Below are 14,042 nucleotides of genomic sequence, written 5' to 3'. Positions count from 1 at the left end.
TCTGTTTCCACAACAATGTTTCCAAGGTGACCAAAGAGAACACTTTTGTTATTTTAAGTGTCCGTTATTGGAAAACTGCTACCACAGTGGAACTTCTTCAAAATGCTCCAACTCCGTCTCCATGGAAATGGCAGGAAATGTGAAACTAGATGGACAGAACCGGCGTCTTCCTCCAGTGTCCAGAGTCCCGGTCCAGATCCTCCTGGACTTGGTATTTCTGTTATAGTTACTTGCAAAACCAATTCAACGTGGTCTTCTGTCCATATGAACGCGCGTGTTCTCTCGTTAGCGTGTATAGCCGCCTCGTGGCCTGGCATGCTCACAGGCATCGTTTTCAAAACCTTGCAGTGTAAGCGTGAAACTTTAATGAGATGAAAATGGAAAAATCATCCATTTACACTTGGAATAATGTCATGGAAATGGCCTGAAGGATGTGACTGGACAGCGGTAGAAAGCATGCAGAAACAAAAACCAATGCACACCTGGGTTTAACATGCAAGTTAATTTTCATAAACCTGAATCGAACCAGGACCGTTGAAGATGTGAACGGTTGTCCCGCCCCTGCAGCATACGACGTGAAATCACTTAACTCACTTCCTGCATCATCAAGAAATCACCCCTGGGTGAGCTGAGAAAACCTGAACTCTCACTTTTCCAGAAGGAAAGAATCGAGCCTGACGCTTCTCTTGAACTGAACTCAGAGTCCTTAATAAGCCAACCCTCTGAGAGCAGAATGTTCTATAGCTGTCATTCTTCTTTGTTCAGTAAAATGAATTCAGAGTTTCTTCCAAGCTGCTTTTAGCTTCGATTGTTTTGCACCAAATGATAATCTGACTTTATTGCGTTTCCTCTGCTCTGGAGCAGAAAACAAACCATAAAGCTCTCAGCTAATCTCCTCATCTCCTGAGTAAAGTGCTGTACAGTCACTGAACATCTTCATCTCATCATCAATTCAAACATTGGACAATTGTAAAACATGACAATGGACAGTGAAGTCTCCATGTCCTTGTTTCAGTATGTGAAGCTTTTGTCCCAGTCTCGTCACTGCTTCACAGAGTGTGAATTGTGAGAGAAACGGAAAGCCTCGTGCACTAAATGGACTTCTGGTTCCTGAAATGAGTCTCAGTGAATCGCGGCTTCATGGATGTGCTGTGGGGGGAATCAGTCGGTGCCGTTCACTACGTCCGCCAAGACAAAGAGGCAAACTCACTCAGCCAATCAGCAGCGGCCTGCGATTCCTGAGGAACCATTACACAGACAGACGGGATTCAGATTCTTGCTCTTGGAAACCACTAAACAGCAATTATCACCATTACCTTCCATTTGGTGTGTAGCTTTTAAAATCCAGGCTTTGACTGACCAAACACAGGCATGGTCATTATTTTTTGCTTTTCTTCTCTTGTTCTATGCGTCTATTGAAGCCATTGTGACCATGGTGTGATTGCCTGCATTCTCAGTTTACAACAGGATCATCTGCAGGAGTCTGTACTTGGACCTTCCTGTGCAGCATTCCCGTGTGTTTGCAGGTTTTCTCATGGCTTTCTGTTTTCACCCCATAATCTAAAGCTGTATTAGCTGAATTGGTGTGTAAATGGACTGCAGGGTGAGTGTGTGTGATTGTGTGTCTGTTTGTGTTTGCTCTGTGATGGACTGCTCCAGCGTGGACCCTGCCTGTTTCCCCCCGTGACCCCGACTCGGATGAAGTGGTGTCGAATACAGATGGATTGATAGACTCTATTTCTGGACTCCTTTCTCCAAACCCAGCACCGTGTGGAGATTGTTTACACGGAGAGGACTGTTGGGAAATCGCCAAAAGGTGCAAAAAATTTGCCCACAGAGTCTTTAACCACCTCTTTTATCTGCACAAAATGAGTCGGAGTCAGGACAGACCGCCCCCGGACAACCCGCTACACCCAGCGCACTCCTGGATACAGATACAGCCTTTTAAATCTGCTTTACAGTTTTGTTTTTTTTACAGTTCTTGTCGTATCGTTTATGAATTTCTGCAGGATAATTGATCATTTTCCACGTTCAAACACCACTTGGGAGGAGTTGGGGGTTCAGTGTCTTGCTAAAGGACACTCGGACATGCAGAGTTGGGGAATTAAACCTGTAACTGAGGGATGACTACTCCACCAACTGAAGCGAATTTGCCCTATGTAGTTTAAAAAAACCTTCCACGGCTGCCAAATGCTACAACAGTGATTATTGTTGTAATATTTGGAAAAATACTGTTTATTTCATTTTTACACAAATATTGTAGAGCTTGAAGTGCTTCAGTGTGTTGCTTGACATCGCTCTGCACCGGCACTTAATCACAGTGACACAACTCCTACTGTGTCTCCTTCCCATGAGTCACCAGAACGGCAGACAGGTTTCAGGTAAACGCCCTGCAAAGTGCCGCCCCAATGAAGAAACACTCGATTTCAAACACAAGAAAAAGAGAGATGCTTCAGTGTTTCACTAACAAATATAACACAGATTTGAAAGAACTGGTGACAAAGCGGAGGAAAAGGGAGTGGAAGAGGCAAAGGGCGGCGGTAGAGGACAGCCGGGTCTGGGTGAAGGGTTGGCTCATTAATCTTAAAAGGGCACAGCGGAACTTTCAGAATGCAAATGAAACCATCAATCTCCTCAGAGGAAGAGATAGAGGGGTGGAGTGACGGGGTTATTAGGGGGAGGTGGGTGCTGAAGTTCATAACTAGGAAAAAAATAAATGAATAAATAAATAAAGACTCGTAACTGAGATCAACTTGGTCCGACCGGAATGTTCCTGTCAGAGGGAGAAAGTCACAGGAAGAGTTCACACGTTTTCACGTGTCACGGCGCTTGCTGCAGATTTATTAAAACAGTGCTGAAACTTCCTATAAAAGTATTAAAAAGCTCTGACTTATAGTTTCTGCAGTGCAAAGGCTGATCTGTGATCTTTAGTAAAAACCAAAATGCATTTTCAAGAGACGGTGTTGTTCGCTTTCATCCAACAGTCCAAAAACATGGTCGGTATTGGATGCTTGAGGTTGACTCTGAATGTCCCAGAGGGCTCTGACCTGTCCAGGGTTTGCCCTGCCTGCACCCAGACTCTCCTGGGATTAGGTCCAGACCCTTCTGACCTTGAATTTCATACAGCAGTATGAGTGATGGATGAATAAGTAGACCGCTCCAATAATTCTGAGAGGTTGACAGGATTATATTACCCCCAAAAATTACAGATGCTGAAACGCCCAAATCATGAAGCACCTGATCAGCGTCCTTGACATGCCACTGGAGGCAGATTCTGTGGCCCAGGCCTCTTCTTTTTACCTCTCTACCAGCCACTAGAGCATAATTGACTACATTTGAGGGGCAGGAGTGATTGGCAGAGGGTAGAGCTGAATGGTGTAATCGTATCACCACACTGTACTTCTGTTCATCTCAGTCAGGTAGGATTTACATAGTCGAATCAGACATACATGTCATACCTTGACTAGTGGATTACCATTCTATTTGCGTCCACCTCGCTATGGGTGGGGTGTGTTTAGCAGTAAATATTCTCGTCATGAATATGAGGCAGTGGAAGTGGGGTAAAGCAGTACATCGAGGTTCTAAGCTTCAGCGTGAGCCAAATTATTTTGAAAATCTGGTTCAAAACGTTGCATTTTCCGAGTGTACAGTGGTCTGTATCAGTCAAATGGAGTTGAGTGGACAAAAACTGTGAAACTACACTATTTCCACAGCAGGGCTACGAATGGGTTTCAGTCCATATTGTTACCTACGACAGAAAGCTCTATCTCGATGGGGTCACGACCTTACCATGATGGGGTAGTTTTTGTGTCTCCAGGACTCCTGCGGCCGTGTTGGCTGGAGTGTGGTACTCCTGGTAGGGGCACTCAGTGTGAACAGGTCAGAGGGTAGGGATCAGATGAGGAGTGATGCTCTGGCCCAGGTCCAGGTTGCGCTAACAACCATATTACAGAAAACGTGAGGAACGGACAGCGGGACGTAGGGACTGAAGAAAGATAGAACATCTTTGTACGAGGACTTGTTGAGTCAAAGCTGTGGACCCACAGATCAGTGAAGTACCTCACGTTTGTCCACCGATGACATTCAAACCAAAAGAACCATTGATGAGGCATCGACGGCGCTTTCAGGTTTCAGGCCTCATCAGACACGCTGCATTGACCTTTGACACAAGCTGAATCTCTTCTTCCCTTCTGTAGTCGTTGGTGTTTAGGATGTGGAATGAATATGAGTACGTTGGTATCAGGAAGATGGAATCTGGAATGAGAAAATCAACTGATTGGATTTTGTTTGTGTTCCGAAGGTGCTGAAGTCTTGTGAGTTTGTTTGGATGTGTGTGGAGCGGAGTCCTGAGAGCGAGGCAGCCTAGAGAAAGTCTCTGACGGCTCCTCGCCGTCCTGTTGGCGGCTCCTCGCCTGTGGCTCATCAGGGTTTGCTCTTGGCATTTCACACAGACATCCGTCTCGGTAGAGGAATATTTATAGTCTTACCAAACACTTTCATGATAACCTTGATCTGTCCACTGCAAATGTATCGGATCCCTTATTTATCATCTCTCTAACGACTCCCTAATGGCCGGTAGACGCTGCTGGAGGTGCTGCTGTTGGTCCTGATCCGGTCCAAGGAGCAGAACTGAATCTTATGCAGACTGGTTTCACTCAGTATTCTGGACGTGTTTTCAGACCTCCTCTTGCTTTCCTTCCCTTTTTCTCTGCAGCAGCCGCTTCGTGTGATTGAAGGGCGTTATCGCCTTAAGCCACCTTCCCAGCGCCTGCGAGCAGCAGACGGAATTTGAGCGAAGGGGCTCGAGTGTGGTCATCAGGCAACGTGAAATTGTAGTGCTTTGGATCATTGCATGAGCATGAGGAGGTGAAGTATTCAATTTCGGCCCTGACGGCTTCTGACGTCTCCAAATCCACCCCTGCCGGCACGGCAGCCGTGCAGCCAGATTTTTATCCAGCTCATTGATTCTGTTCTTCGACAGTGTCAGGGAGCGAAGTGATGTACTTCATGAAATACCAGCCGTTCCCTTTTTTTCATTTTATCAACCGGTTGAGTAAAAATAAGTCTCTTGTCATTGGAGTCATTTAGAGGGAGTTTAGGAGCATACATGTAAAAACTTGATCTGGCTTGAAGCAGTTGACGCGATTCGCTCATGATCCTGAGTGTAACGACAAGCATTTCAATTTCCAAGTGACAAACTGTTGTTTCCTTTTTCACTTTATTACAAAAGACCTTTCTGCAAGAGATACTGTGCCGACCTTTAGCTCAGCCACCCATTAGTCTCCTGGATAAAAGGTGTTTTCAGGGTTTCCTCTTATTTAAAGCCCATGTTAAATCCTACCACAACCTCTGTGAAACATTGAAGTCTGACTGTTTTACTTTTTCCAATTTTTAACTGGTCTTTAACCCTGTATTTCTTCGTTTGGGTTATTTTTTTATTCAGATCAAATACTTTTTTCATCAAAATACTGAAGGCGCTTCCCAATAACAAGGTAGCGGAATATGTGAAATGTACTGGCAGTGTGTGTCTTTTAAACCGTTTTCTTTGAAGGAAACTCCTGGCAAAAAGTAAAAAGAATGTTAAATATGTAATCATGATATTAAGATCTTACATGCAGGTCATACTCTGAGACGGTCATAAGCGAGAGTTTTTAGTCAATGCTGTTGTGTAAAATTGTTTAATAAGCATGTTAACACATTAACCTACAATCATTACCTTGTTGTAAAGTTAAGAATCAACCTTCAGATTCGGCTTCGCATCCCTCAAAAATAGACGGAATGTCAATTATTGTATCCATTATACTGATCAAAGAGTAAAAAAAAGAGGTTGTTCTCATGACGTCCTCTTCACTTCTTTACATTCTTGAAAAGTTCCAAAAACCAAGCCGGTAGTTCCACACACTGATCAAATGGCTCGTGTTACCGTATGGCTGACTGATGGCAGTGAGAGTGTGAGAGAAGGTGTCAGACGGCAGAGCTCTGCTTTTCAGAGGTGGAAGTGTGAGAGTTGCTCGTCGTCGGAGTACAAAGGCTGTCTGTGGGCGCCTTTCTTCTTCTGCTTTTGCTTCTGCCTGGAAATGAGCAGCAGGTTGAGCTGGTTGATCAGGTGTCGTCTCGCCGTTCCGCTTCATCAGCTCAGTATATCGGCAGTGTCCTCGTGCAGATCAGTGGTGTGCATGTTTCACCAATCAACACTGTCACAGGTACAAAGATATGAGTGTCCCTGCACTGGCCAGGTAGTCTGCAGCATGACAAAAACAACAGCGCCGACTTGTGGCCTGGCATGCTCACTACACCGTTTTCATCACTTCTGCCGCTTCAGTGTAAATGAACACCGTCGACAAATCTTTAAAAACAGGAAACTATTCTGGAACTAGAACACAAAAAAGCTGCGTTTTCATCTGAAATGTTGTGCAAATTGAGTTTTACTATACATGTTAAAAACCTTGCAAAAATGGTGGTATTGATAGTAATAGATCATGGAAGAGGAGGGAGTGGTGGCTGGAGATCACAGCCAGACAGGAGCAGTCGAGGTTTGGATCTTTTTTGCATCCTTCCATTTTTTAGACTCGAAGCAGTCACACATGCAGTGATAACTGTTGGTAATTTGACAGTGTCTCACACCCCTGGTGATCAGCGCTTTCCTCATGTGCCTTTCTTTTTGTCTTTCAGCTCTGCAGACCACTCAGCCTCCCAAGGTCCTCTTCCCTCCTGAGAGACAGGACACGGCGATAGAAATCACGCCTGGTAAGGAACCGCAGCTTTATATTCCCGGGTTGGAGTGGTAATCCTTCAGGGCGTCTCGGTTCTTAAAGCAAAGTGCTTGTCGGTGCAGCCTTCCTTGGTGGAGCCGCTCGGCCTGCTGGGACTCTTCCACGGACATTTCACAGCACATGTGATCGGCGCCACTTCAGTTTGACCTTCAGGCGGATATGAGAGATAAAAGTTTTGCTGTGGAAAACTGCAGCACTGTAGAACGGAATGGAAATCTTTCAATTCAGCTTTGATTTTGTCTGCCTTGAACAGTTCTAAGCTGCAAAGATCCAGACACCAAAACCATCGAAATGAATCTAATCTGGTTTCTTCTTTGTACACTTCAACTGTTCTTCATGGTCAAATGAAGAGGTTCCTCACATGCACCAGAAACTCATAGGTCAGACAGTAACCAGCCAGAGACTGAGGCTGGGGACAAATGACAGGCACATGGTGCTGCCTGTAGGCGCTGTGGAGACCTTGAAGTGGACTGAAACAGGAACACTAACTTATCCTCTGTTTTTGCGTCTGCATAACTCCTCGCTATAGCAGACGGCTCAGATGGCGGCCTGTTGGAGAGGAATGTTTCCTTGGAAAGTTGTTCGTAAGGTGTGGCTATACTCACATCCTGAGAGGGAGACGTTACATTGGGCAGTGCAAAGTCTCTCTCTCGGGATGTGAGTTCTCCAGACTTGGATGCTGATGTTTTAACTTTTTATTGGTTTTGGGATCATAAAGGATCATCTGGAGTGGCTGTCCAGACAGCAGGAAGCCCTCCTCTCCTTCACTGGAGCTGCTGTCACAGAGATGGAGGGATGATCAGTGATGGTTGGAGACAGCTGTCCCCTCTGTCCTCTCTCCAGGCCTTTACCTGAGCCACCTCAAGGTATGAGAAGCAGACTTGAGATCTGATTGTGCAGGTCTGAATGCCAAAGCTGACGGTCACCGCTGTGAGACCTTTGACCAATGAACTCCACTGGTGCTTCAGCAGCCCACAGCTCCAGCAGGCTGGGTCAGATATGAGGGAGAGAGGCAGCCGTGGCTTAGAGGTGAGGGAAACGGGTTTTCAGGTGGAGGTTTGCAGGATTGAATCCCACTGCTGACAGGCATTGACCAGCGATGGTGTACTGGTCACTATGGGAGCAGGGTTAGCAGTAGGCGACATAAGTACAGTGCTGGAAGTGAATGGCCTGCTGTGTGACACCAGGTTTCAACATCCTCACAGAACACCACGGTTTACCTCACCGCCTCTCAGGTCTCCATCATCGTTATCTTTTCTTCCATCTTCAGTATAAAACCAGAACTGCACGCTTCTTGATATTAGTCCAGTCAGTTAGCGCGTACCGTGGAGGTTTAAAGGCGGTGCGGTCCGCCCCGTTCCGGGAGCACATATCGGTTTCCACCAGCCTTCAGACACATCTTCAGGCGAATCACATCCTGCTTATCACACCAGTCTTTTCCTGACATTTCATGAGCCGGCGCTGACTAACTTTCTGTCATATTGTGACGGCTTCTTCCTGCAAAGCGTCTTCTGGGTCAGACTTGTGACTCAGACTGTGAAAGCACCGCCAAAATCAGCTCACTGGCTGGTGTCGTTCTCAAAGGGACGCTAAATAGATTCCTCACCGCCGCTGTGGAGAACGCCGTCATCTGGCTGCTGGGATTTGGCCATCCCGGGCCGGGGAGCCGAGAGGCGGCGGCTGTGTGGGAGCGCCGCCGGCCTCGCGCTCCATCCATCCACCCGGTCCCGCTGCGGTTTTGTCCCTTTATCTCCTCCAGTCTGCGATTAGCCATGACTTACGTTCACAATTCCATTTACTGTCGGCTGAAACATTTGCCGGGGCCACACAGAGCTCGCCGCCGCTCGGCGTTATCAGCTGATGAGAGCTGGCACACAGTCACAACCAGGACGTGTTCGCATGGACTCTTTTCGCTTTGACTCCTGCTCACTGGAAGATTCTCAGATTGGGAGTAGAAATGGTTTGGATTGGCTGCTTCAGACGGAGGAATGAGCCGGATCGCGGAGCTGGGACGGCCGACATTTTTAAACTGTGTTCAGACGAACGGATGAAGAAATGCATGATGGGATCTCATCACCCAGTCTCTGCTTCCTGCTGGCTGTGTGTGTGTGTGTGTGTGTGTGTATGCGCGTTGCACTGCACGGCGGTCTCTCTGACGGTGCGCTGAGTGTGTTTGTGTTTGTGCGTTTCCATTAACTCCAGATTGATGTAGTAAGAAACAGGCCCAAAGGCCTCCGTGCACTGATTGCAGCAGGGACGCCTTTTAATGGGAACACACACACACACACACACACACACACACACACACACACACACACACACACACACACACACGGTGTGACCCTGCGGTCCATTTTTAATTATCCTCTTGTTTTAACCTGGGGGAGATTCACATCAGCAGCCACAGTCATGTTGTTCATTACCCTCCTCCTCCTCTTCCTCCTCCTCCTCTTCCTCCTTCCCTTCCTCCTCCTCTTCCTCCGTTCTTTCAGTTTTCCCTCGCTCTTCATCCTGCTATCCTTCTCGTTTGTCTGCTCTTCTTTTCTCGTTCCTCCTCTTCTGACTGATTTGTTTCATTTAAATTTATTTTTCTCTTTGTCCACTATTTTCATCACTCTACCACACGTTTCTCATTATTACTTTGCACACACACACGCACACACACACACACACACACACACCCTTCCTTCATTATGTTCTCTCTTATTATTACACTGATTGGGTCTGCAGGCGTTAGCCAAACAAAGAGAGCTCGTAATTAAAGATTGATTCATGATACAAGTATGAAAAAATGGCAGAAAAACAAAGTCAGGAAGGCAAATGATTTTTTGTTTTTTTCTTTATATTGAAAATTTTGCAAAGTGGTGAATTTATTCTTTTGGTTTTTCCTCTGCTGCCCAGAATATGTTGCTTTTCAGGATTACCGGTGAGCTTTATTACAGTTTATTAGAATAACCACATAATCCAACTGGGACTGAATCTGTTGTAAAATAAGTGAAAAAACTTTTAACTTTGATGCTGTAACCCCTTTTTATTTTTATTCATTTATTCTAGTAATGTCAAAATTTGCTCATAGTCAGTTCATTTCTGGGAGATGAAACAAACCTGGTTTTGCTTGAGCGCGTCCAACATTTCTGACTTTAGTGTTTTTCTCACTTGTTGGAAGAATTATGGTCTCTTCCGTCATTCGTCCGCCGTCCTCACTGAGGCGTCAGGCGCATTCCGAGTGAGAGAAACCTCATGGAGAGAACATGCAAACTCAAAACAGCGCTCCAGTGTGGCTCATTCTCGAGTGTCTGGGAGAGTTCGTGCTTCTTCTTTTTCAAACGTGGCTCAAGCACGGCCAGAAGTCAAACCGCTGCTGTGAGAGTGTTTCTGTTCTGTACAGCAAACGAACATTGGCTGACTGAAGGTTTTCTGAAAACAGAAATCGTAAAGCTAAACATAAAAACACGAGTGTTTTCAGTGAAATGGTTGCAGCATGGAAACCTTTAGTTACAGCTAAATGTGGAAAATAGAGATTTTTATGTCAGATTGTGGAATCAGGAGACTCTGCATGCGATCATTTAAAGATGTTGCCCGGTAGCTGTAAATTCTGCTGATTTAAATAAATTTAAATATTGAGTTCAAGGATTCTCAGGCTGACTGCTACGCTTCATTAAAAGACCCTTGTCCTGATGGTCGCCTCATTCTTTCCCTTCCAGTCCAGTCCGTCAGTTTAAAGGTTTGACTCTGCTCATGGAGACCGACCACGTGCTCGGCGAGCGTTTGGAGAGGTGCATGATGGGACCTTGAACTAGACACTTGGTTCATCTCAGCCTAACAGGTGTGTGGAGCGGCTGCTCAGTTTGGAGATTCTCTTGCTTTTAGTGAGACAAAAACAAAAAAAACCAGTCTCAGGCCTCAGAATGAGAGTTATGAGTCAAAGTCTGGCTCGGAAACTTTGCACCAAGAAGTAAAAAAGTTCACTTTCACCCAAGTTTAGGACACATTCAACAAACTGTGGACCTTTCCGAGAAATCCACAAAACGCCTTTTGACTTGAACGATGACAAACTATATTTAGTGTCCAACGCAAGCAGCCGCTTGGAAACCTCAGGGAGACACAACCGGCAGACAAAACCCAGAGTTTTTTGTCATATTTGTCAAAATCCTGCGTTTTCTTAGCTTACTGAGACACGGCTTGACCGGCTGTGTGACTTTATATAGAACGGAGGTGGAAGTGTGAATCATCCATGCTGGGCTGGAGGTGGAGGAGACCGTCCAACAGCTGACTGGAGACGGACACACTCGTCTCATACGTGTCTCTAAAGATGGAGCGACGTTCTAGATCAAGGCTGTCGAACACACATCAGTTCATTCTGAAAATATTCTCATAATAGCTTTTAACTTTAAACTGCAAAGTTTTTCTTTGTCATGTTGCAGAGTGTACATGATGGAAAAGTCTGTGTTTTCACAAAGTACCCGGGATTTGAGCCTCTTGCTGGCCGGTTTTGGCCCACGGGCCACTTGTTTGACATCCCCGATCTGGACTTTCTGCATGGTGATGGACTCACTCCTCTCATGATCGTTCTCCAAGTCCAAACTGTGTTTCACTTCACACTTTCAGTCGTGAAACAGGAACAGATCTGTCAGAAACAAACAGGAAACAAAGATTCTCTTCTGTAAAGCCTCAGAAATGTCTGCGATCAATCTTTCAGCCGGATTTCATTTTCAGATTCAAGCTTGGGATTTTTTTTCTCCCCTTTTTGAAACACAAACAGTGAATGAATTTGAGTTTCTGAAAGAAAAGGAGCTTTCTGCTGAACTGTATCTGCAGATAAAGCTCTCCAGACGGGTCTGAGCTGCCGCTCGCCTCCGGCCCGGCTGCAGCCACGGGACAAATCTTTATATACACTGAGACTGAAGGTTATCATGCCTCGTTCTTCTCATTGCGAGAGGAAATCGGGGACATTGTGGTCTCGCTTATTGCCGGAGTTCCGTCTTGTGTGTCTGATGGAGCGAGCAGATGAACCTCAGCCTGGAATATTGCTGCTGCTGCTGCTGCTGCGGCGTCTTTTGGTCTTTTTCCTAAAGAGCCACGCCTCCGATCATTGTTGGAGCCAAACGTGACGCTAAAAGCTCAGCTAACCGCTTAGCAAATGAACCAGCGCGGGTTTGAGGTGCTGCAGACGCTCTCAGATCGAACTGGGACTTCCAGCCGTCTCTTTATTGAGCGACTTGTTCCGTGTTTCACGGGTCGGCGAGCAGACATTTTATCATACGTTACTTTTCAGGGAAACATTGAGGGATCCTCATTAAATTACGAGTAACTCCATCACACTTATATTTGAGTCTTATTTTGTTTTTGTTTTTTTCTTCAGATGCATCAAGCCTTTGTGTGAAATGAAATACAGATCACCTGAAACTCGACTCCTTCCTGTCATAACAACGGCTTTACTGTCCGATTCGGTCCTGAGAAAACACTGGCCAGTTCCCGCTGACAAACAAGCTCTACACTTGAACGTGTCAATAAGAAGCTTTGTTTTTTTAGTTGCACTTAAAGAAGCAGCTCCACAGTTTTTTAAGCAGATTCGACGTTTTGCTGCTGTGGGCCGTGAACAGAGCCGTGCAGAAGACGTCGAACTGATGACACACAGCAAAGGACCGGAGTATCCTGAGCTGAACACCTGCGAATTCCAGGCCCCGCATAGTTTTAATAGCTTTACTCGCTGGATGAGGACCAGATATGAATCAATGAGCCCTGTCTGTCCACGACCCTGAAGCTGCCTCATGCCGTCCTTCCCTGGACCTGGTTTGATGGATTCTGATCGCTGCAGACAGGAAACACCTCACTGGAGCTGCAGCTCTGCTGAGTTCACACAGCCATCAATCACAATTTGCTAAAATCCTCAACTGAGAGCACAAGACGTTCACTTGCTGACAAACAGAATCCAGCCCATGAACAGGAGCACCGGGGTCATAATGTTATGGCTGATCAGTGTGGAATAGTCCTCTGCTTTCAGCAAGAGAGGAAAATAGGCTCAAGTTTAATTCCACTGCTCAGTGGGTTAATAGACTCCATCCTCTCGTCTTTCAGAAACTGCAGCTATGAGTCCCAAACATTAACTCTCAGCGTCTAATCACCTCATATGCTCCCTCCGCTCCGTCACACAGCTCTTCACCGAACACACCGTGCGCATCAGACTGAGATTCAAACAACTGTATTCATCCCCGGAGGGTGATGCCGCCTCCCTCTGCCACTCATGGAAACCCCACAACAGCTGCAATCAATCAACACTCACACCCTGACAGAGGAGACGACACCAGGACCGGGCGGAACCCGCGCTCGGCTGTTTCTGCACACAGCTGTGCACATCTGCAGCAGCAGCAGCAGCAGCAGCCGTGAGCATCAGGAGGCCCGACCGAAGGAGGGGCGTTTGTTTTTACTGAGGCTGCATCTGAGTAAAGGGCCAAGGAAGCACAACATGGTGGATTAGGGTGTGGAAGAAACTCCATAATCTGGATGTCAAAAGGAGGAAGATGCTCTATAATCTGGAGGTTAAAGGGAGGAAGATGCTCTATAATCTGGAGGTTAGAGGGGGAAGATGCTCTATAATCTGGAGGTTAGAGGAGGAAGATGCTCCATAATCTGGAGGTTAGAGGAGGAAGATGCTCTATAATCTGGAGGTTAAAGGGAGGAAGATGCTCTATAATCTGGAGGTTAAAGGGAGGAAGATGCTCTATAATCTGGAGGTTAGAGGAGGAAGATGCTCTGTAATCTGGAGGTTAAAGGGAGGAAGATGCTCTATAATCTGGAGGTTAAAGGGAGGAAGATGCTCTATAATCTGGAGGTTAGAGGAGGAAGATGCTCTATAATCTGGAGGTTAAAGGGAGGAAGATGCTCTATAATCTGGAGGTTAAAGGGAGGAAGATGCTCTATAATCTGGAGGTTAGAGGAGGAAGATGCTCTGTAATCTGGAGGTTAAAGGGAGGAAGATGCTCTATAATCTGGAGGTTAGAGGAGGAAGATGCTCTATAATCTGGAGGTTAGAGGAGGAAGATGCTCTATAATCTGGAGGTTAGAGGGAGGAAGATGCTCTGTAATCTGGAGGTTAGAGGAGGAAGATGCTCTGTAATCTGGAGGTTAGAGGGAGGAAGATGCTCTGTAATCTGGAGGTTAAAGGGAGGAAGATGCTCTATAATCTGGAGGTTAGAGGGAGGAAGATGCTCTATAATCTGGAGGTTAGAGGAGGAAGATGCTCTGTAATCTGGAGGTTAGAGGAGGAAG

The 14,042-nt window shown here is 46.2% G+C and overlaps 1 protein-coding gene across 1 annotated transcript in view; it reads left to right on the top strand.

Annotated features, from left to right (window-relative positions):
* Positions 1-14,042, top strand: part of LOC115407333 (X-linked interleukin-1 receptor accessory protein-like 2) — a 389,294-nt gene that overhangs the window by 326,957 nt on the left and 48,295 nt on the right. Inside the window, exon 7 of the mRNA XM_030117731.1 lies at positions 6,673-6,747. Coding sequence (XP_029973591.1) covers positions 6,673-6,747 — 75 coding nt within the window. The remainder of the gene's footprint in view (positions 1-6,672; positions 6,748-14,042) is intronic.

This window comes from Salarias fasciatus, chromosome 2 (assembly GCF_902148845.1).
Source record: "Salarias fasciatus chromosome 2, fSalaFa1.1, whole genome shotgun sequence".
NCBI classification, from domain to species: Eukaryota; Metazoa; Chordata; class Actinopteri; order Blenniiformes; family Blenniidae; genus Salarias; species Salarias fasciatus.
This window is presented reverse-complemented; position numbering and strand designations above follow the sequence as displayed.